This window comes from Ictidomys tridecemlineatus, chromosome 5 (assembly GCF_052094955.1).
Source record: "Ictidomys tridecemlineatus isolate mIctTri1 chromosome 5, mIctTri1.hap1, whole genome shotgun sequence".
NCBI classification, from domain to species: domain Eukaryota; kingdom Metazoa; phylum Chordata; class Mammalia; order Rodentia; family Sciuridae; genus Ictidomys; species Ictidomys tridecemlineatus.
The window spans coordinates 168,437,320-168,462,321 of record NC_135481.1 but is presented as its reverse complement, the minus strand read 5'-3'; the positions used below and the strand labels follow the sequence as shown (position 1 = coordinate 168,462,321).

The following is a 25,002-nucleotide window of genomic DNA, read 5'->3' as shown; positions in this document are numbered from 1 at the left end:
GTTGGGGTTTGATACTCTGTGGTATCAAATGAAGTTCAATGGGACAATGCACTAAGGATTGGAGCTTACCATCACACATCATCTATTCTTCTGCCATCCAACCACATCCCAGGAAATAGGTTCTTGGTTCCTGGCTCAGCCATCCTGCTCAGTAATTGTTGTCCTGCACCTGTAGCCAGAAACCTGGGCACAGGCAATAAAGGGTCAAAGCAAGGTGCAGGGGAGTACCTCAGATCCCTGGGAGGGTCTACAGTTGCCCTGTTGGGCAGTCTCCAATTCTCCATGACCAACTGTCCAAGGACATTTGACATTAACTAGCAAATAAGACACTATGATCAAATAAAAGAGAACCATAGAGAAAATGAAATGTTTTTATTTTTTTCTTCTTTCTGAGCAAGGAATCCACATCTTTACTTGTAATCACCCTATAAATGATGTAGTGATTCCCAAATGTGACTATCAATGAGCAAAAAAGCAAGTGACTAAAGCAACGGATATAGGAGAAATAGAAGAATTAATGGGTATGCATCAGAGAAACAGGGAGATAATTATGGGTCAGAGATTAACTGGTTGAATTCCATATTGTTAACATTGAACCAGATACATTATTTTCAGAATTATTTATTTCTGATTAAGAAAGCGACATACACCATAAACCACTCAGATCTACTCAGATAATAACAATGGGAATAGAAATAAATCTACCTTTGAGGCAGCAGCATAGCTCAGGGTGTTGGAAAGTAACAGTATCTACAAAAATCACAAATTACCACCATCCATTCCAATTCCCAGTACTATTTAGTTTGCGTTGTGATTCCAAATCTCATGTTTCTCCAAACATCTCCAGTATGTCAAACCTGAGCACTAGAATTTCCAAACACAATGCAGGTTAATAAAGAGTGAGAACATTATCTTTTTACCTCTGAGTTAGCTACCTCCAGTTTTACCAAAGGATATCTTTTGTTTTCCAGCACTTTTACCTGCCAGAGGATGACGTTGTCTAAACACATTTTCAATGTTTTCTTTTTAACAGTTAATATATTTCCAGGATGCAAGTCCATTTCTTCTAAAAAGTTCCTATGACACCCATTGAAAAGTCAAAAGCAATGAACTAAAAGGGATTGCTATTTTGTTAGAGAAGAACGACACCCTTTGTATTGAAGTAGGGAATTACAGACTGTGGTCACCCTCTGCACAGTGTCTCTTTGTCAAGTAATACATGCTGAAAAAAAATAATACAGATGGGAAAATATTGTGCACTGTCAGATCTTGGAAACAGCCAAAGGATTTTTCCTCACCAATGTCTTGTCAATGACTTTCACATTCTGGCACCCTGAAAAAAATAATGCATACATTTAATATGGAATGAATGCAATAATAATCAGGCAGGTAATCGTTTTCCCAAGGAATGTAAAACTTGACAAATGTAAGGTTTATGATTCAAGGTAGGCTTGCCAAATCTTATGTGGCATGAGACCATTTTTATTACCTAAACAGTCCTTAACACAAAATGACTGGCACATATTTTTATTAACACAAAGAGTGTATTCTTTCTGCCACATTTAATAGAGAGCTCGTGGCTGAAAGCTCTCTTTTAGGATATATGTCTGTACCAAATTAAAATGCAAAGTGAGGATTCACGGGATGGCATTCTTCTTGGGGATGCTCTGTCTAACAGGCTCAAGACAGTAGTGAGCAAACAGTTTAATTTCAGGAGTTCTCTCTTTTGAACAATCTGGATCCTTTGGGTCACACACAAAAAGAATCCCTCTTTAGCTTTGAAACTGGAGTAGTGGATGATTTATTCAAGGTCATTCTTTGCAGCTAGAGGTTCATTCTATGCCAAATGTGAAATCGTCGCTAATAATAACATTTATCTATTCTTTCAACAAATATTTATTTGTTGTTATTTCAATGTCAAGTACTGCAGCAGGCATTGAAAAACTACAGTGAAGACAGCAGACAAAGATCCCTGCTTAACATTTCTTAAATCTGAGAGGACATGTAAATCAAAAAGTGAATCATATGAAATATTATATATAGAAGGTAATGGATGCTAAAGAAAAACAATGGCATAAGAACACTGGGAAAGAAAATTGGAAGTCAAAGGGATGGGAAATGGATTGTTATTTTAAATAGAGCAGCCAAGGTGGGCCTTTGTGGGAAAAAAAAAGTACAATTTCTATGTGAAAATGTTGAGAACCCAAGGACGTTCTTCATAGAGATATCTGTGAGGCATCATCCATTAGGAGGAAGCAGCCAATGCAAAATTCCTAGGCCAAGTTGTGTCCAACAGAGAAAAGGGACATCAAGGAGGCAAGTGTGGCCCAGGAGGAATAACCAAGGGTGACAGTGGAGGAAGCTGTGATCACCAAAGCAACAGAGGTCAAACCGCATATGGCCTTGTGAACCGTGGTAAGGACTTCAGTACTTGGCTCTGAGTAAACCAAGAGCTCTTGTTCAGGTCTGATCAGAATATTAATGTGATCCGAATTAAATGATTTGAATTTAAACTGATCATTCAGCTACGATGATCACTAGAGAACCTCAGAAGGGAGGTCAGATGGAGAGGCCGACCAGCAATACCCACAGGAAGAGAGATGATGATGGCCCTCGCAGTGGAGGTGATGAGTGAGGGCAGATCCTCGTTGTATTCTGAAGATAGAGCCCTTGTGGATGTGAGGGAATGAGAACAAAGAGAAGACTCAGGAATGACCCAAGTGCTATCATCTGGATCATAAATGTCCTGGGGTATTCCCTCGGTGTGTTACAGGCTTGGTCTGGAGCCTATGGGACTATTGAGGAGGTAGTGAAAGGGTTAGATCCTTGAGGGCATATCTTCAAAGGGGATATCAAGACCCCTGCTCCTTCCTTTCTCTCTTTCTCTTTCTCTGCTTCCCAGCTGCCATGAGGAGAAAAGTTTTCCTTCCATGGTGCTTCCACCATATGTTCAGCCTCACTCCAGACCCAAAGGTATAGGATCCAGCAACCATGGACTGACACCTCTCAAATCATGAGCTAACATGAGTCTTTCCTCCTTGCAAGTTGATTATCTCAGGTTTTTTTTGTTACAGCAACAGAAAGCTGACTAACACACGTCGTATAAGACTGAGACAAGAGAAACTACAGGTGGAACTGATCTAATGGAGAAAGCTAGCAACTTAGTTTTGAACAAGTGGAATTTGACATGCCACTTAGATAGCCAAGTGGAAGTGTTGACAGGTCAGTGAGATTTATATATTGATATGTTATGAGATGAGAAAGAGCATAATGTAGCACTCACCCTTAAGGTACTCATACCCACCAAAATATCCCTAATAAAACTATCAAGGATAGAATCTAACTGCTCACTGTAGAATCCCTCAGTTCAGAGTGCTCTGAACCAAAACTGAAAATAGAAAGTCATCTTCGAATTTAATGTGTACCAAATGATTCCATTTTCTTCCTGCTCAAAACCACTTCTCTCCATCAAGGAGCCTGACTTAAAGTCCACAGAAGAAAATAAAGATGTAGATGTGAATAAGAGCCTTACCACTCAGAGCCATGGCCAACCGAAATTCTTCCTTGAGTATCTCAAGGACATCTTGGACACCTTTCTCCCCCTAAAGAAGTAAAAGACACAGAACTATTGGGTAAATCAGTTGGACTGGTTTCAGTAATTGCAAAAAAAAAAAAAAAAAAGCAAATTTGAAATTGAATAGCTTACTTTTCTTTAAAAGTCCAACTATATCACTATTGATTCACCTTGCTTTATACTTGTTTTATATATTTATTTATTTGTCTAATTACCTGGAGGGCTAAGCCCCATATGATGGGTCTCCCCACAAACACAGCCTTGGCACCCAGGGCCAGAGCTTTCAGAACATCAGTGCCTTTCCTTACACCCCCATCCAGGAAGACTTCCACCTTTCCCTCCACGGCCTCCACAATTTCTGGCAGAACGTCAATCTGTGAAGAGATAAGATCAACAGTGTCATGCTATCAATGTTGAATTTTTATTCAATTCCACTTTCAAGGACCACTAGCCCACCCAACCAAGTCTTAAGAGAGAAAGAAGTGGAGTAGATCTGGGTGAACGATAAAATTATTTCCCCTTGAAAGAAAGAAGTACAAGTGTTAGTAACTGAAACAAAACAATGACCAAAAATAAAAAGCAAATTTGAAATTTAGTAGCTTATTCTTCTTTCAAAGTCAAATATTGGCTTGTTTTACTGATATTCAAATTCTAGGGCTATGATTAAAAAAATTATAATTTTGAAGCAATTTGATCTTTTATAGTTTTTCTTTTTTAAAAAATGTAAATTGACATGTAGAGTGGCATGCTCCTATAATCCAGCAATTTGGGAGACTGAGACAGGAAGGTTGCAAGTTCAAGGCCAGCCTCAGCAATTTAGCAAGGCCCTCAGGAACTTAGTGAGACTCTGTCTCAAATAAAAAATAAAACGGGCTGGAGATGTGGCTCAGTGGTAAACTGCTCCTGGGTTCATTCAATCCTCAATACCAAAAAAAAATTTAAAAAGGAAAAAAGAGAAAGAAAACAAAAATTATAAATAAAATAAAGTATCTTGTTTACACATTATTACAAATCAGCTGAAATTCACACTCAGATGATACTGCAAGGGCTCTGGTGTATAAAAATACAAATTGGCCAGAAATGAAAAATTTAGTCTTGATTCCCTTGTCTAACATGTTTTGCATACAGAAACATATATTAGAGAATTTTCTGAGAAAATGTTTTCCTTGTTTTTAAAGAGATAAAATCACCTGAGATTTGAAAATCCCCGTCTTGATTGACAATAGATGACTGGCTCAGGTTAACACTGGAGAATACAAGATCCTCAGAGATCTGCTGGGTTGCACTATTCTCCCTTATGCTTCATACCTCTCAGAATTCACTTACTTTCCAAGGCAACTTCACTTTCTCTCACTAAAAGAAACAGAATACACTTGCCCACTCCCTGACTTTTGCCTTGGCCATGCCACCTACTCTGGCCAAATATATGTAAGCAGAGATGGCAAAGGGCCATTTCTGGGCACAGGCTTAAGCAACTTCAGGCTTTTCTACTCACTCTTGTACCTTGGTTATTTGTCCTAAGAAGAACACACTCTCCCCCGGCCCAGTTATATTCCCCACTTAGCTTGGACCCCGGAATGTCTTATTCAGGAAGCAGAGCTATCCCAGCCAAGCCAAGCTGGACCTGAAACTTGGAGCACAGCCAGCTACCAGGCCTAGATCTATAGATCCCTGTTAACACAAAGCTTCAAGGGAATAAATGACTGTCCATGTAAATCACTGAGTTAGAGATCTTTTATTTTATAGCATTAAGTGGCAGTATCTAACTGATACAACTGGCGAATTTGATGAGGATCTTTGCATTTGAAAATTGAAATAGTTCCTGTAGATGAAAATCTGTAAAACTATCCACATCCATCCTCAAATGTTGACTTCTAAAATGAAGCCCAGACTCTACTTAAAATGCATGCTGTAGAAACTACCATACACTCAAGTGCATTTTTTTTCCAGAAATAATTGTGCTGAAATCACTAAAAGGCTTTTCTCCTTCTCCTCTAAAACTTTGAGGCTAAACTCAAGTAGATTTTTATGTAAAAGGGTGAAATCCAAACATGGCTACAGAGTTAGAGGAAGCGGAGGCAACTCTTGGCATATGGCCCTTAAATGTTTGGCAGGTAATGTGATTTTCCTCTTTTCCTTTGGTTTTTCAGCCTTGCCAAACATGCTTTGGATCCATTTACATATGTGCCCTTACCTATACATAGTCCTCCTTTTACATTCAAGCAAGTTACATCAACATATAAATGCTACAATTTCCAGGCCATGATGCAAGCCATAATTAAGCATATTTCCCCATTTGAAACCAGAACCAAAGAAAAATATTAGCTATCTTAGGTTCAATACACATTTTCAAAGTCACACAAATCAAGTCTGTTTAGGTTATTTCCAATGCCTAGCATGGCCTCAAAGTAAAGTAATAAAGATACTTAAAATGTGAATCCTGGGTTATAAAACAGAGTCTACGTTTGTGTTCCTGTGTCTTTGGACAAGAATGTTCTGCCCATTGCTGAGCATCTCCATTCTCCCTTTTTCCTTTCAGTAGCTACAGTTTTATGAGATATAAATTACACAAAATAATTCTAATCATGACAGGTTGAATAAATAAATATAGTAGATAAACCCATTATTTTAAGACCCTGTTTAAATTTTCTTCTTTTCAGTTCACATTCCTATAGCCTACATTGTTATTCTTTTGACTTCTAACATTTTAGCAAAACAGCTGAACATAAACAAAATCAGATAAAACCAGATCTTCTTTAGTTAAAAGCAAAGAAGACCAAGTACAAGTCATTGCCCATAAATCTTCCCCTGATTCTGTACCTGACCCTAGCTATCACATTTACTGGCAATCTGAGGTTCCTACTAAGCACACTTAGAAAAAAAAACTGGGCCATGAGGTTCAGCTTATTGTTTGCAAAATGCAAAAAATGGTAGCCATGATTTCCCTCCCTGTCTTCATTTCTTGAAGGACTATGGTGCAAGGGAATAGGAGCAGAGAGATCTGATCTGGCTTGCTTTCACCAATAGAAGATTAGAAAAGTTGACATTCAGTTCTAAACCTAGATTTTAAAAGACCTAATTAGTTCTAAACCTAGGTCTTTAGGAAATCAGCCACCTCCTGAGAATAAGCCCACGAGAATGTAGGAAGACATGAGGCAACCACAGCCACCCCTACTGAGCTCATCCTACACCAGCCTGCCCTAGTAGACTGGGCAGCTGACCACAGGCACAGATGAGTAAGCCCAGCCAGAAACACAACTCCACTCCCCAGAAGATCTCAGTCCAAATTGCCAACCCACAAAATTGTGTAATGAATAAATGGCTATTGTTTTTTAGCCAGTAAATTTCAGAATGGTTTGTTACACAGCAGAAGCCAACTGATGATGTCAAGTGTTACTCAAGGATGAAATTACATGGGCCTTTTTGTATTTTCCTTTTATTTATTTACTTTTTTTGCTTCTAAAATAGACAAGTGCTGTAGCACTGTGCTATAATCCCAGCCCCATAGACCCCATTTCAAAAGAAAAACATGAATCTCAAATCTCACAAAATATGCCCAATAACTAAATTTTATGAAAATGTTTTGCAATTGAGAATTTTCAGTGGAAAAGAATGTCATGTTTGTAAGTTTGAGGTACTTTGGGTCCACTTAGCACCAAAACAATATGCAGCCAGTGTGCAGTGGCACACACCTATAATCCCAGCAGGTTGAGAGGCTGAGGCAGGAGAATCTTGAGTTCAAAGCCAGCCTCAGCAAAAGCCGAGGTGCTAAGCAATTCAGTGAGACCCTGTCTTTAAATAAAATACGAAATAGGGCTGTGGATGTGGCTCAGTGGTTGAGTGCACCTGAGTTAAATCCCTGGTACCTCCTCCCCCCGCTCCACAAACACACACACAAACACACACACACACACAAAAAAAATGCAGATTGAAAAAAAAATACTGGGCTGGGGATGTGGCTCAAGCGGTAGCACGTTTGCCTGGCATGCGTGCAGCTCGGGTTCGATCCTCAGCACCACATACCAACAAAGATGTTGTGTCCGCCAAGAACTAGAAAATAAATATTAAAAAAAAATTCTCTCTCTCTCTCTCCTCTCTCACTCTCTCTTTTAAAAAAAAATACTCTTAAGATTCAAACATACCAGAGAATCTGTCTTTAGACTCACATTTGAGATTTTAGAAATCAATCTGATTCTGTCATACTATACTCAAACGGCTTCAAGGTCAACCTGGGCCACATTATTACTGTAATGATAAGGTCCTTGAAGTAAACTGGGTTTCTTGTGTGTGTTTTTTTTAAGTTTTTACTTTTTTATTGATTCTTTTTAGTTATGCATTATAGTAGTATCCATTTTAACATAATTATTCAAGCACGGAATATATCTTATTCTAACTCAAACCCTAGTACACCTCCTTCCCCTTCTCTCTCCCCACCTGCTGCTTCCTTCTCTCTATTGGTCTTTTTGCCATTTACTCATAGTTATTTTTAATTAATTTCTTGTGGATATAAACAATGATGAGATTTGCTATGATATATTCATATGTGTACATAGGAAAGTTATGTCAGATTCATTCCACTCTCCCTCTCTCTCTCTTTTTTTTAGTCCTTTTGGATATAGCAAAGACCTGGAAGCAGTTATCAGAAGCAACGTGTTAAGATGAACTGAAGTTAAATTTCTGGCCGAGGGCTCCTAGTGATAACTATTTCTTCATACTAAGGAAGCCCGAGATTATTAGAAATGTAGAATAAGAAGAGGCTCAGGCATAAAATTATCCTGCTTCCCCATCTCTCATCCCAAAGGAGAGGCAAGACAAAGATTCAATTAAACCCAAGACCCGATTGCAGTATTCCTCCCATGACATCATGTGACCTCTGTTGTTCTGACTTATGATGTAACCAATTCCTCCGCACAATGAGCCCTTCTGTTCATTTGTTGAAAAGTTCAACACCCCAGCTTCCTTCAAGGCTCTTTGCCACTCAAACTCAAAATCCACACACTGAGGGAAAACCCTAATTTGCCATAAATGAAGTCTTCTCTCTCACATTTCTCTCATCATCACGGACCTTAAATTTCCTCTAAATTAGGAGGCAAAAACTCAAGTATCTCCTGTCATACGCACAGCATGCAAAGGGAGTGTTATTGTTTTTTTTAAAACAGTCTCAGAGACCACAACTCAAAAAGACCTTTTAGATAAGTTTCCATATCCCCTCAGCCAGAGGAAAATAAACCACACCATTTAGATATTTTTCCCCTTAAGATCTAGTTAGATTTGATTTCAGTAGATTTATATTTTATTTTTAGAAAACAAACTTAATTTGGGCCGCACACTGAGTCTATGTCTTCATACACAAGCGAGGCATAAATCTGAGAAAAAGTCTTGAGCGCTGACCAACTTCTCCACCCTGCTCACAGGACGGCTTCACTTTCCACCTCTATTGACTTGCAGGCAATATTTAATATCACCTAAAAAGATGTGTCTCTAAGAGTAAAGCTGAGCTGGAAAAGGTGGGAAACTTACAGTCTTCGTATTCTAAATCTTGGTATAATCCTGCAGTGTACAGACTTGGTTGATGGAAATCAATAGTACTATAGAAAGAACAGTGCCACAAGCACACCCAATATTCCCCACCCAATTTACTCTCCCCTGTGTCACACTCAACTCATCTATCGATGTAGCTAAATTGACCTGCCTGTTCAATGAAATGATAACCTATGACTACTTGGGTAAATTATTTCTTCTACTCTCTACTCTACCTTCCAGTTGTTTAAATATAGTCCACTAGTCATCCCCATCACAGCCATCTATATCAGAACTATGATTAAATTGTTCTAATAAAAGAGAGAGCAATGTATATGCTGATTCAGTTTAGAAAAAAAATAATGTGATCTAGAAAGACCATCTACATTATTTAATAAAAATATATATTTTTTAAATTTTGTTATATGATACTAGTTTCTTTTGCCTGTGATAAATCAAATGATAATGCATTATGGTTCAAACACAACAAAAGAATTTCATCTGATGTCTAACTTCAAATGATAAGAAAACCAGGATTCAGAGTAGAAATCCCCTCAGCCGCTCAGGTTCTCCTTTTCTCTTTCCTTGGATATGATAGTTATGAAGATCACCTGATTGCTATTCATGCCAAAATCCAATTTATAAGACTCACTGCTGTTAAACCAAGTCTCTTTTGCTGTATATCCAATGACTCATAGTATTTAAGAAACTCCTCCTTTGTCTCTTCAGGCAGGTATATTTCTCAGGACTCCCACATTTCCACCAGACACTGCAAACAGAATGAACTACCTCATATTCCTCAAGCATATCCCACTCTTTCCCATTCTACATGAAAGCTTATAGTTCTAAAGTTGGAAGCTCACTCAAGGACAGGGCAGAGCTGAAAGATACTTGCAACATCATTGCTCATCTATACAAATCTTAGCCAACTCCACAACTCCACACAGGCATCATAAGGAAATGACTTTTTAACACCCTATCCAGAGCTTCTGATCTCAATTCTGGATCATTGATCCATGAAATCTATCCAAAGCTATGTATGTATCTGTCTCATGGTTTAGATATGAGATATCTCCCAAAAGCTTATGCGTTAGACAATCCAAGAAAATTTGGAGGTGAAATGATTGGGTTATGAGTGCCTTAACCTAGATCAGGACATTAACTTAGTTGAGTGTATCTAACCAGGTGGTAAGCTAGGTAGGTGAGGTGTGGCTGGAAGAGGTAAGTCATTGGGATGTGCCTTTGGGGTTTATATTTTGTCCCTGGTATGCAAGAGATCTCTCTCTGCTTCCTGTTGTCATGTCCTGAACTGCTTTCCCCACCCACATTCTCTGGCCATGATGTTTTTGCCTTATCTCAGGCCCAGAGAAATGGAGTTGGCTGTCTATGGACTGAGATCTCTGGAACCTTGAGCCCCAAAGTAAATTTTTCTTCTAATTGTTCTTGCTAGGTCTTTTGGTCACTCTGGTAAAAAAGCTGGCTAAAACTGTCTCCACAATTTTTGATCCAGTTCTCATTCCCTAATCCTTTATCCCAAAATCTGCACTAAATAGATTGCTGGTATCCTTGGCTTTGGGTTTCCTTGAGGTTAACTGCTCTTTGTTATAGATCTAACTTATTGCCACAATTTGCAATCCAGTTTATTTTTTTTTGTTTTATTTTTTTGGGGAGGGGGGCAGTACTAGGGATTGAACTCAGGGTCAGTCTTCCACTGAGCCACATCCCCAGCCCTATTTTGTATGTTATTTAGAGACAGGGTCTCACTGAGTTGTTTAGTACCTTGATTTTACTGGGGCTGGCTTTGAACTCGAAATCCTCCTGCCTCAGCCTCCCAAGCTTCTGGGATTACAGGCATGCACCACTGTACCCAGCCAGTTTAGCTCATTTTTTCATCTAGGTTATGAACTCTAATTTGTCTAGCATAGTGTGTAAAGTATTTAATAACCACAGATTCACACTGAAATCTCCTGGATAGCTTTAAAATGTATTGGTGTCTATGTGCCTCCCGATGATATGAGATTCTGATGAATGGATCTGCACAGTAGCCTGGACATCATGATTCTCAAAAGTTCTCCAGGTGATACAATGTGCAACCAAGATAGTTCACAGGTCAACAGAGCAGCCTGTTTGCTGCTGAATTCTGCTCAACTGGGCCATAGGACATCTATATTCTTTCCTCTTTAATTTCCTTGTGTAGCTTTTCAATTCCCACCCCTAGGAGCTGCAGACATAGCTTGGTAATACAGTGCTTGCCTACAATACACCAGGCCCTGGGTTCAACCCCAGCACCACAAAAATCATAAATAAACAAATTTTTTAAATTCCATTCCCACCTCCTCAGGAAATTCCAATGTATCCCTCTTCCTGACTTCTTGTCATAATTGAGCCTATGATCTCTATCTCCACCAAAGCTTTTTATAATTTCCACAATTTTCTATTAGCTAATCTTTTTTGGATTCTCATTGCTTAATATTTCCTCCCCTTTATGATAACTGCTGAAGTACCTATGATCACAAGAACACCTCTGCTCACAAATGCCTGATTACTTAACAAAGGCTTACTTATGAATTTATGAATAAATGTACTAGATTGATTAAAAATACTCCTATTAATTGATTTCAATTATTCTGTGCCACTGAAAATCTGTGATGTCGCATATCCACACATAGTTCACCTTGTGTGATGACAAAAATTTGCACATAGAATAAGCAGACATAGAGAGAGTCAAAACTGAGATGGAAGTGGGGGCCAAAGAGAAATCTCAGCACTTGAGGAAACTCACGGTGGCTGGCACTCCATCAAGTTGTCGAGCGCCATGATTGGACACCAAGATCCCATCCAGACCATGCTTAACTGCCTTCCTGGCATCATCGCCTGGTGGGGGGGAAAAAACAGCCTATGAAAACTAGGATTTCACAGGTTTGGGTTTAGAGGCTGCAACAATCCAGTTTTTCTATCCATTTATCCTGAGAATTTAGTATATCCTCAAGTTCTTCAAAATTTTCCATTATTCTGTCTAATCTATGTCATTCATCTTATTGTCCCTTAGAGACAACTGCCTAGAGCCCTCTACCTTCTTGCTCATTTCTATATTTGTAATTTTGGGGCCTCATTGTCTATCTTCATCCTCCATGACTGCTCCTATTCTATTGGGATTGAAAGTCTTATAGTCCAATACATAATTTTCCCTGTCTCCTCTGTGTTCCCAGAGAGCCCACCTTGAGTTATAATTTTCTATTTTTCTTCAATCAAAATTCTCCCTTATTGTTTTTTTTTCCATAAATTCCTGAAAATTTTTGGCTATTTGTGCTCTTCATCTGTTTAGCCTTGCTGTCATTGATTTATATATGTCAGTAAGAATAAAATCTTGTGTTTGATAAGAGGGTACCTGTATATTTAGTCCAATGAATATCAATTAAAGTGTATTTTCAAAATGGTTCTCTAATGGTATGGTCTTAATGCACTGCTGTCCAATTGAATTCTGGATGAAAATGAAAATATTCTTTATCTGTTCACTTCCATACAGTGACCACCTGCCACATGCAGTAATTGAAATGTGGCACTGTGACTAAGAAACTGAATTTTACATTTATTTAATTTTACTTAATTTAGGCAGTCACGTGTGACTGGTGATTATTATATTGGACAGCTGATGTTTTATAAGCTTACCTATCCTAATAAAGATATACAGTAGGGTATTTTTTTAAGTTTAGATATAGTCATAAATGACATTAACAAGCAATGTAAAATTATGTTGTAAAATGATGTGGTTTGGTGTGGTTATGTACTTGTATGCATGATACCAAATAGAAAAGTCAAATATTTTAAAAAATCACATATTGAAATATGTGAATTATGATACTATGTGAACCCCATAATTGAGCATGGATGTATTCTTCCTACTTGTATTTGATTTCTGCCACCATAGAATATTATTAATAAATAGATCCTATACAGAATGAAGAAGTGATTGACTTCTTAGACTAAGTCATAGGACTACCTGAAATTTTTTATTGATGTATATTAAGTAAGTAGAATGCTGGGTTTCATTGTGACATTTTTTCCCATATATAAAAACATAATTTGATCGATATTACTCCCAGTATCTTTCTGACAATCCCATCCTCCCTTCCCAAGATCCCTTTCCTCTACTCTAATGATTGTTCTTCTACTTTCATTGAATCCCTTTTCTCTCCTAGTTGTTTTCCCCCCTCTTGCTTCCACATAAGAGAAAACATACAATAATTTCCTAAGTCTGACTTATTTTGCTCAAAAATATGGACTCTATTTTCCTGAAAATGCATAATTTCATTCTTGTTTATGGCTAAATAAAAGTCCATTTTGTTTGAATGCTATATTTTCTTTACCCATTCATCTCTTAACATACACCCAGGCTTCTTCCATAACTTGGTTATTGTGCATTGTGCTGCAATAAACATGGATATGCCTGTATCTCTTGGATAAATATGAAGGAGTAGTACAGCTGGACCACACGGCAGTTCTGGTTTTAGCTTTTTAAGGAACTTCTATATTGATTTTCAGAGAGACTGCACTGATTTACATTCATACCAAAAGAGTTCCTTTTTCCCCCACATCTTCATCAACATTTATTACTATTTACATTCTTGATGTTTGTCATTCTAACTTGAGTGAGAGATAATTTCAGTGCAGTTTTGGTTTGTATTTCCCTCACGGCTAAAGATATTGAGTTTTTTTTGCATATAAATGTTGATCCTTCATATTTTTTAATGTCTGTTTGATTCAGTTGCCCATTTGTTGATTGGGTATTTGCTTTTTTCAATGTTGTGTGTGGGGAGGGGTATTTGTTTGTTTTCATTTTTGTTTTTTACTTCTTCAGACATTATTAGAAGAGTAACTGGTGAAGATTTTCTCCCACTCTGGAGTCACTGTTAATTCTTTACTCTGCTTTGCAGAGCTTCTTAATTTGATGCCATCCCATTTATTGATTCTTTCTCTTATCTCTAAGTTATAAGAGTCCTAGTCAGTGGTTTTTGCTGAAGTATATGTATATGTTGAATTGTTTTCCCTATTTCTTCTTCTAACAGTTGCAAAATTTCTGGTCTTATACTTCTGTCTTTGATCCATTTTGAGGTATCTGTATAGGATTAGATATAGGAATCTAGTTTCATGTTTTCTATATATGAATATCCAATTTTCCCAGCACTGCTTGTAAAACAGGCTGTTTTGTCTCCTTTCCAAAGGTTTTGGAACCCTTTGTCAAAAATCAAATGACTGTAGTGTAGGTTATTCTCCCATCAGACTGGTTTGTGGAATAAATAAATTGAGTGTTTGGAAAGTGTCTGACACATGTTGAATACTCAGATGATTATGAAATATTACTAATATAGTCATCTGGTAGTGCAGGGAATATAAACTAAGAAGATGAGTTAGGTAGAGGAAGATTCATTCGCTGGATGCTTTGGGAAATTTATTTGTGTTCTGTTTATAGCAATAAAGTTTCATGCTAGTCTGGAGGATGATTATAAAGTACCCTGCATTTGGAGTGTTATTTAAGAAATAGATTGGTGTTTTCCATTATTTCAAATGGGTTTCCATGTTCTCCAGTCAGTGTAGGACTATAAGGCCAAACAACAACAGAAAGATTTTCTCAGGGGATAGAAGCAGGAGCTTATAGAGAAACGAAGACAGTAAGAATAATTCGTGAGTGGATATAAGCTCTTTTAATTAGCTGCTTATAAATCTGTCTTTTGCACTTAATTTTTTTTATTTATAACCTGGACAGGAAAGCAATTTTGCCTTCATGAGAAGGTCAAAAATATTCTGACTTAGCAAAATATTCATGAATCTTTGATATTTTCATTAACCGTCATAGTTTACTGGTTTGTCATTCCTTATGTGTTAATTTTCCATTAAATTACACTGATCATTTAAGAAGCAAAATAATTGATAAATATTCATACTGTTTTCTATCTTATTAATATACTATTTTCATATTTAATCTAAAATATCAAAGTGAAATATAGGTCTCAAGATTTACACTAAAGTCTTCTGAACTCTAGATAACTGGGCAACAATTTTGAACACAATTGAGACAGCCTGAGTAAAATATTATTTAAAGTGTCTTAAATGAGCAAACCAACCATGAAAAGAATTAATTAAACAACACTTCCGTAGATGCAAAAAAAAAAAAAAAAGCCACATTGGAAGTGAGATAACCTCATTTAAAAAAAAAAACTAAAAAGGATTATGCCTTTGCTCATGAGTCATTTGTTTATTAGTGTGAATTCTGGCAAAGACCAAATCCTGTCTGAAGTACACGTTTGGAGCTTGTGTTGATGTTCTCCAAGGACCAAGTTTAACCACAGCAAGGGATTACATCTTGCATTCCAATGTGCATCCACTAAAATGTAATTCTTAAAATGGTGGTAAGGATGGGATGTTTCACCTAGATCTTTCCAGATGCTCATGAGTTTATGTTCCAGTGAACATAATCTGCATACTTCTGGTAAAAGGAAAATGAAAGGAAAGGGATGACTCTCAGTCAATCCATGTGATTCTGGAAGAAGGCTTGTGACGTGAGTACTGGATTTCCCAGAACTCATCCACCTTCCCCTCCTCATCTCCAGATTGTGCATGAGCATTATTTGATGTAGTTGCTGTTATAGAGATGATTGCTGTTTGCTAAATAAATGAAACAAATAGTTACAGGAAAAACTGGACAATATAAACTTACACTTATAAATAACTAACTTCTTTTCAAATGCCAAATGCTCTATTTCTTTATCTTGCTTTTTGAGTTCTAATTATATAGGCTTAGAGTTTTTACCAAGTATTTTATCCAGTAAACATTTGGGCTACCTGATATGTGCAAAACATTGTGAAAACATGTAAAAATGAGCCAGATAATCTATATACACAAGAAAAAAGAGAGGTGATGATGGTGGTGGTGGTGGTGGTAGTAGTCTTGGGAAAAATGATTACAGACTAAAATTCTAGAAGCAAAAGTATTTTTCAATGTAACCCATGATAGTGAATTTAATGTAATGGATTTGCATAATAACCTATTGGGCAAAAAATAGAAAATGACTTAAATTGGGAATCCAGAATTGAAAACTGGGTTCAATAAAATGACCTCATTTTTTATAATTATTTCTTATTTAACTGAGACCATTTGGGAACTAGACTAAAAGTTTGTTCTTTTTTAGTGATTTCAAGCCAGATCCCCCAGGCCATATTAATCTTCTAATTCAATTTTATCTTCTCATTCCCTTCCCTGATAATCATTTCTTACCTGGACAATCACACTTGCTGAATGTTCTTCCTGGCCACCTCCATCCATTAGGTCAATTTTACAAAACATGATTTTTCTAAGGTGCTGATCTGATGAGGTGGCTTCCCTGATTCAGATGCTTCAGTGATTCTCAACCACCTTAAAGTCTACATTCCCTAAAATGCCTTACATTTTATATAAGTTGTTACCCATAAGTGCTTTATTCCACTACTATTTCAGTCTGTAATACAATCTGTTGATCCATTATCAGAGTGAAATTCAAGTATCTTCATTCTGAAATGAAACCTTTTCTAATCTGCTCTCCTAATGGTCCAACCATTTTAAAGCCACTGCCTTACACTGCCTAGTATATCTTTAATGTTTTATACTTCAACATTTTAAACAACCCCAAATGCATTTTTATATGTTTGTCTCCTGTAACGACAGGCTCTTCTTTAAGCCAAGCATCTTAAATTATAACCATAAAGACTTTTAGCACAAAATAAGTACAATAAGTGTGCATGGAATGAATGAATGAATGAAAAGAAGCAAGAATCAATGAATAAATGACACAGAACATCCTTGTAATGTTCTTTAGTACCTAAGGTTGTGTGGCTACAGAAAGTAGGGGGACAAGATGGTTGCAAATATAAGAAGTGAAACTATTGTTTAAAGGTGTATGTAAATCAGAATTTAATCACTATGGTATAAAACCCATAGAAATTTTGAATTCAGATAATGATCAATAGTAAACAGTATGACAATGGATTTTTCAAAAGCAAAGATTAAGCTAGACCCCTGTTTAAACATATCTCCAAAAGCTGCACTGAGCCCATTCTTTAATTTAATTTTTTTTTAGTGCATAGATGACACAAAGTAGGCAGCATGCTTAGAGATTTATAAGTAGAGACCATGTGACACACATTCAAGTAAACTTCATGAATAAAGTTTGATTTGTTAGACTCTGAGATAAGTTAATACACTCTCTCATCCCCAAACCACTTACTCAAACATTTCTCTTTTTTTCAAGTTTTTTGGGGTTTTTTTTTTTGTTGTTGTTGTTTTGTTTTTAGCTATCTATATAACCATGCTGGAGGCGGGGCGGGGGGGGAAGCAAAATGTTTTCAAAGAAAACTTTTTTTTTTGAGAGAACACTCCAAAACATTGGCACTCCAAAGTCATTATAGTGATTATAAATCCTTGTGGGACTTGTATACATGTGGATTCTGGAGTAAGAATCAACTTCCTTACTATCCATGGGTTGATAATTGAGAATTATCCACCATTCTTCACAGAGAGATAATAGGAATTTCGCCACAGTCAAATATTAGCCCTGGCCATTGGTACTTGGAGGTAGCACAGGAAAAAGAGAAAAGACTCTTAAAACAACAGGTCTGGCTGTTCTAGTTCCTTCATTTGGGGCATCTTTGGTCTAAGAGCAACTCTTGTATCTTTTAGGTAAAGCCATGTATTCCTGATGCTCTATCAAGATTTTGCCAAGTTCCATGACTAAGTAATGGCTCCAGAACAAGTCAATGACACCACAAACACTTTGAAAAAGGTAACTTCTTACTTACCAGCTTTGTTTCTGAATATTACCTAAGAATGAGTAGATATTTACTCACTAACATCAGAAGAGAGAATTGAGAATTGGAATGTGTCTCTTGATAGTTCTTTCTGATTGTTTTCCCTTAAAAAAAAAAAAAAAAGGCATGGCCATATCCACTAAAGTTAGCATGGATTCCAACTGAGAAATAAACAAACCTCTTAAGATGCCCTTTGCAACAATAGGCAGTGACGTCAGTCCCCTCAGCCACTCAATATCTTTCCAACTGATGGATGGGTCTATAGCTTTCGCCACGTATGCAGCAAGTCCACTGTCATCTCCAAAATTTTCCGTAGGAGAAAATGCTAAATCATTGGTTTCAAAATTCTTCATCCTGAAATAGTTACATAAAATAAGAAATTCTCAAAGTCACAAAAATATTTATGATGATTGAGTCAATGAAAAAAAGAAAAGTGACTCTTTTCAAATCAATTAGCTATTCATTCCTCAATCACTCACTGAAGGTTGCTTGCAGTTATATTTTCCATGTTTTGCTGTAGGACTCTAGGCTAAATGTGACAATTCAGTGGTCTTCATTGATTAACTAAAGAGTATGTGTGTGTGTGTGTGTGTGTGTGTGTGTGTGTGTATTGTTAAACATTTGTATATTTATAAGCATTTTCAAAGAAAAATATGTGGCCATGTTCAAACATTTCCTGTTTAGGCCAGTTTATGGATCTAAACAATAGACTTGATGTTATTTTCAGCCAGCAATGCAAATTAATCATAATGAAAAACATTTGCATGATGCTTTATAACTTACAAAGGGTTTTTATATATCTCTATGTTCACATTTCTTTAAAAAACTTTTAGAAAGTAAAATTGACTCTTTGTCTCCCATTTTACACACACACACACACACACACACACACACACATGAAAACAGAAATGTAGAATGAGTTGCCCCAAGAATAAAGATAGCTAATGACAGCATTTGGGCTGCAACCCAGGTCTCTCTACTGAACTCTTGATTCGGTTCTCTTTGCTTTTAAAAGTTGCATCCTGGCTATTACAACTGGCCTCAGGCAACCTGACAATGCCCTAGGGTCCAGACTAAAGAAGGCTGGAACTGCAATAACATGTGTTAATATTTCCTGTCTGTTCCCCTGTGGTCAATTTTACCTGCCATATTGTTAGGGTAGTAGTGGTGGTGGGTACTGGGTACAAGAGGTCTTTTCTGGTAGATAAGTTGTCAGAACTGGCTTTCCATCCATCCTTCATTATTTGTTCCTTCTGAAGCTCTGTACCTGCTGATTCAAAATCATGAGCTGTCCAATTATCAACACCTTAACCTGTGGCTTTTTCTTGCTTTGAGGAGCTTAAGTTACTAGCCATACAGAAGACTGGAAGTGTAAATAACCCAGCTCCTACACCACTCCAGAAACTAACCCTGAGATGCAATCTACATACACTCCCAGAGTTTTCCAGCAAGATTAAGCCTCAGTTGCCCTCTGTAACTGCCTTGATAAAAAGTTCTCTGTATGCTGCCTACCCCTCCTTGCCCCACTTTCCTGGCTCTCTAACAATATTTCTTCATATTACAAACGAACTACCTGCATTCAAACCACTGGCTCACACTCTGCTGCTCAAGGAACCCAATCAGGTACACCACTGAGTTGCTAACTTCCCGTGTCTAATTGCGTTGACCTAGGGTAGTCCCGAGTTTCTAATTCACCTCTAAGTCTCTGCTGCTGGCTCATCCTAAACCTGAAGTCATTTCATTGGACCTAATATCCTCATATTCTAATTAGACTTTGACAGTTCCCCAAACTAAAGGAAAAGTCCTTTCTGCCTACGGGTCTGACCACTAGGTGAATACATGGTCACCTGGACACAATAGCACTATCCATGTGACTTATCTACCCACAGCCCCAAATCCAGTAGCAATCTTCAGTCCCTGAAAGGCTGCTTGTAAATAATGACAATGACTGGGTTCACCTTGATCTTCTGCATATTGTAACTAACCCTGATAGTCTCCTTTTCAGGTATAAGTAGAACTATATATTGACCTCTAGCTTAGTTCTAGCTCTCTGCTCCCCTCTGGCACTGAACATAGAAAAGACCTTGGAGCCATGGCTATAAATGAAATGCCTTTATATAAAACTAGAACTATCTGGGAACACTGCTTTAATTTTTTTTTAAATAAACCTTTAATACAAAACTCTTTTTGATACTTTTTTACATTTCAGTATATTTCAGCTCAAAAAACAGGTTGTGTAGCTCAAGTGGCATATATTATCATAAGGACATGAACATTCAATTCCATAATCCTTGATTCAAGCCATTGGCAACATTTTCTCAATAAGAATTGAATAGTCCTATAGTTTTATGGACTCAGGTGACTACTAAAACTAATAGAAAATTCTAGCTCCTCGAGAGTCTTAAGAACACTTATCTAGCTGTTGGGCTCTGATAGGGACATTAACTGAGCTTCTTAAAAAATCAAAACCACATAGGATTGTACATTTTATCACAGCCTTTGGTCTTCTGTGGTCACACTAACTTGAATTGAATTTACCTTTCTGGTCAATGACCATACACTTATGGTGAGACCTATTCCACTACTTATAAATTATATTAAAGTTCAAACTTTCAAGTAATGTTGTTAATAAGAAAAAGTGCAGTCTCTCTATCCCAGAGCAATAACAGGAGGAAAAAAAAAACTTGCTATGTGCATGGAGTCTAAATGGCACGCCACCCCCATCCCAAACAAGCCACAGTGCTTCAGCAGGGGTGGGGTGAAAGGGTGAAATGGATAGGAAAAAACAGAAACATGGATAAAATTATATAAATAACTGTTGTTATTCTTGGACGGTGAATGCAGATCAACACTTGAATGAATGTTGCCTTACAGAAATTTCAGTGCACAATGAAGCCTTGTTGTTGCTCTCAAAATTGTTCAAAGCCAGAAGCCAAGAAAAAGTTTTCAGATATCTTGACAGAGACCCACAATGGAGTGTTTTACCAATGGCTCCAAGAGAAACCGCTATGAATGCTATTTTTATTCAGATTATGACACACATACACACACACACACACACACACACACACACACACACCCCATACATATATATCACTTATGGCGCTTCTGATAACCAAAGTATTCCATTTCGTAAAAAAGGAAAAGAGCAATATCAAAATAGTAACACAATTGCTTAGGGCTTAGTTTTTAAATACCAGTCTGTTTAATGGCACAAAGGCAAGTACCTTTTTTTGTAAAATATTTGTTATGCCTAGAGGCTCTTAATATAATTTAACCTATTATAGAAATGGCTTTAGCTTTTAGTAAGTTAGTATATGGTAATAGTGACAATTACTAAAGAAGGTTAAATATTATTAGATAACTACTAGCAATGCTATTATTATTGAATAATGTATAATATCTATTATATATATATATATATATATATATATATATAATGTAACACTAAAGGTAAAGCCACATCTCTATATTGGAAAATTAAAATAAAATAAAGCTTGCAATATCAACATAGTAAAAATTAAAAGAGAGATTGAGGGAGACATTCAAAATCCACATAGGATTGGTTCACAGACCACCAGCCTTGAATTCTTTGATTACAAAAGTACTTATGTTCAGATGATAGCCCTGGTCATTTGTTTCTCAGTATGCCTGGTAGTTAAAAGACGGGCTAGAGCTATAAATTTCGAGTTCAAATCCATGATCAACTTCTTCATAGTAATGTTATATGGAGAAAATCTTATGTTCTACTACATTTTTATTTATTGACTCAACAATTATTATTGAGCAATCACTTATTTACTGTCACCAGTAAATAAGACAGTGCAAATTCCCTATCCATTGTCAAGACTATATTAAATTATAGAGCATATTGGAATATAAGTACTAGCAAATAAGAAAAGAAATAAAAATATAAATGGGACGGAATAAAGGGATACGAACCGGCAGAATTTCCCATTGAAGTTTTAGTTAATGGTGACCAGGGCTGACTTGTTGAGAAGCTACTTTGAGAAGGAAATAGGTAGTGCTACATAATGTTTATTGTAGCTGTAACAAACAACCACTTCTGTGGAAGCATAAGATGCCACACAGATTTATGACATTGAGGTTCTGAAGGTCAGAAATGCAAAATGGGTCTCACTGGATGGAACTCGAGGTTTCCTTTAGCTTCATTCCTTCTGGAGCTAAGGAGAATCCTTGCCTTTCTCAGCTGTGGGAACTTCCTGCTTCCCCTGCCTGCTGGCCACATCAATCCAGCCTTTGCTCCTGTTATCTCATCTCCCTCTCTGGCTCTGACACTCATGCCTCATGTTTCCTTAAACATTAAGACTTCTAGGCTAAGATAGGATCACCCCCTATCTCAAGGTCCTTAATCAGATCTGCATGTGAAGTAAGAGGTTCCAGCCATTAGGTGTGGACAGCTTTGGCGTACCTCACCAATTAGCGAGGACATTTTCCTCCATGATGTACCTCAGTCTTAATCAAGTGATCTCTCTTCTCTTGAAACTGCACTGAAAGAGCCAAATCCTAACCCAAATGTAAATTAACCATTTCCACGAGGGTTCAAAGAAATGAAAAGACAGACCATTGTCTTAAAGCCTCAAGAATCAGCATGATTCTTCAGCTTCATTCCTTGCTTCATCCAGAGCAGAGGGAAATTTTCCTTACTCTTCTCAGTTTCAGGCACCTCCATGCCATTTATAATGTGCAGACTTACATATGTTTTGCATATAGACCAAGCAGAGATTTCCTACCCCCTGAACTCTGGCTGCTCCCAGATGCCAACAGTCAGGAGCCTCCCCCATCCAGGCAGAGGAAGTAGCAAGGGATGGAAGGAGCCACTGCTTTACAGACTCATTCTCCTCTGGATTTCCTGCCTCCTTCGCCTGCCAAACCTCACTTCTGAAAAGCCAGGCTTCACCTTCTGTTTGTCAGGTCAGTTGTGAAACCAATTTCATATCAAGCTCTAACAGATGAGCTTCTGGGGTGTAATAGGCTTAAAGCGGAAGCCAGGACCTCCCATTAATGTACTGTGAGTTCAAAAGCTGAATGAGAGCCACTGGGAAGCTGACCGGATGGCACGAACCTGCCCTGAAGCCCATCCTGACAAGCAAAGTCAGTGTGCACCCTGGGGAAGGGGGTACACTCAGCTGCAAGATGGTTCCCATGTTCCCATGTTCCCCATAAACTGGATGTGTGGCTTATTATTTGCTCATCTTCAGACCAGAGATGTGACAAGCTGGGGATCCACAGCCACTCCTGTGCACACAGACAGCTGAAAAGAATCTTTGTTTCATGGTCCTTCACGTCATCTGGGCAGAAGCCCAGGAGCAATGGAAAAGGGAGAAAGTAAATCCCCCTCCCCGCTCCTCACTGAGTGGCCCCAGTTTGGAAGGAGTAAGAGGAACCAGCCAGAATTAGTAACCATGTCATCTCATCCACCTAATTAGATACCTCTGCAAAATGCACTTTGCTATGCAAAAAAAAAAAAAAGAAAGAAAGAAAGTATTTAAGTTTCAAAGAACAAACAGAACAATAAAAACAAACCCTGCTCTATTATTATTATTATTATTGTTAGCAGGAGTGCTTTTGCAGGAAGGAAGAAAAGTAATAGCAAATTCCTTTTCAAATGACCAAAGGGAAATAATGAGGAATGTTTCTCAAAAGAAGCCAAGATAGTGGGAAACTAATTATTTTAGAAAGTCTCAAAGAAATTAGGTAGTCAAAATAGAGAAATAATGTAATTACAGGTTGTATGTTAGGGAAGTTTGAGGTCATCTGCTTTCTGACGAGTTTGGCAAAGTGTAGGATTATGTCAGAGGTTTTGTTTTTGTTCTCTTTAAAGACAGGTTGTTTGGGTAATACGTGAAGCAGCTTTATTGGCAAGCCCGAAAAAGGACAGTGCATTCTCTCTCTGGATTGGTCCACTACAGGTACCATACACAGAAATAATATCTTAACCTGCCTGGATGAATCTGAGCAATAACATCATACTGTTAATTTACACCTGGCTCAACCACAAGATTTTATGGACAATAGTTTATACTTGCATATGTACATACCAAACACAGGTAAATGACAATTATGTGTCACATGTACAAGACTATATAGAGACTTACAATTTACACGGTAGAAGAGATACATCCTAATCTGATTATATAATGTATCAAATTATTGGTTTCCAACAATCCTTTTGTCCTTACATAGAATTCTGATTTGATTTTTAAATCTGTTTAGTGTGGAACTCTTAGAAGGGTAGACAGAGTATGCATGTCTGACTTCTTTTGTTTCCCCTCTTTTATCCTTTTTCAACCTCCCAAACCCAGTTGCTCTAAACACAATGAAAATATACACAGTGAGGAATGGCTGCTATGGAATGAGGTTAAGTCTCCCAAATCCATCCCTCATCATCTCACACTCTGCTGGCTGCTGTGGAATTCCACCACCAAAAAGTCCTCCTGTAACCCTAAGTTGGATCTCTGTTTGGATACTTACAGCCCTAAGGATGATCACACATCAGTCACACATTGGTATTAAAAAAAAAATCCAAGGGATGATTTTTCTGGGAACTATAGGAAAGAAAAAGCAATAGGGAATAGAGGTCTAGACTTAGGATAAGTTGAACTCTCAGTAAGTTCCACTGAGTTCCCACCTCCAACTCATTTCTAACCCTAAAATACTGCAAGAAATGGGACAATACTCAAAGTTAATATAAAGGCTGAATGAACTAATAAAAATCATCCCAGTTCAATTTAACATTATTGGATACATAGTTTTTGCTAAGATGACTGATTGAGTGAATGAATGAATCTTGATCCATGGATGAGCCACATGAAAGCAGAATATTGCTGAAAGGGGTAGAAGATGAAGGATCGAAGATGTGGTTTCTTTCACTTCAATTCTTTTCAAGTTTTTTTTAGCCCTAGATGTTCCTAATCCAATTAAAAATAATATCTAAAAATGGCTATTTGATTTCAACACACAAGAAATAGGGAACCAAGATCATGGTAACAAATTGTTGTCTATGTTAAATTCATTTTCTTTCATCTGTATGGTATTTAATACATATC

At 37.4% G+C, this 25,002-nt stretch overlaps 1 protein-coding gene across 1 annotated transcript in view; it reads right to left on the bottom strand.

The window, feature by feature from the left end:
* Positions 1 to 357: 357 nt before the first annotated feature.
* Positions 358 to 25,002, bottom strand: part of Hao1 (hydroxyacid oxidase 1) — a 49,215-nt gene continuing 24,570 nt past the window's right edge. Inside the window, exons 4-8 of the mRNA XM_005320488.3 lie at positions 18,111 to 18,286; positions 11,877 to 11,968; positions 3,790 to 3,948; positions 3,533 to 3,602; positions 358 to 1,333 (exon numbers count right to left, since the gene is read on the bottom strand). Of these exons, the coding sequence (XP_005320545.1) occupies positions 1,263 to 1,333; positions 3,533 to 3,602; positions 3,790 to 3,948; positions 11,877 to 11,968; positions 18,111 to 18,286 (568 nt within the window). The 3' untranslated portion in view covers positions 358 to 1,262. The remainder of the gene's footprint in view (positions 1,334 to 3,532; positions 3,603 to 3,789; positions 3,949 to 11,876; positions 11,969 to 18,110; positions 18,287 to 25,002) is intronic.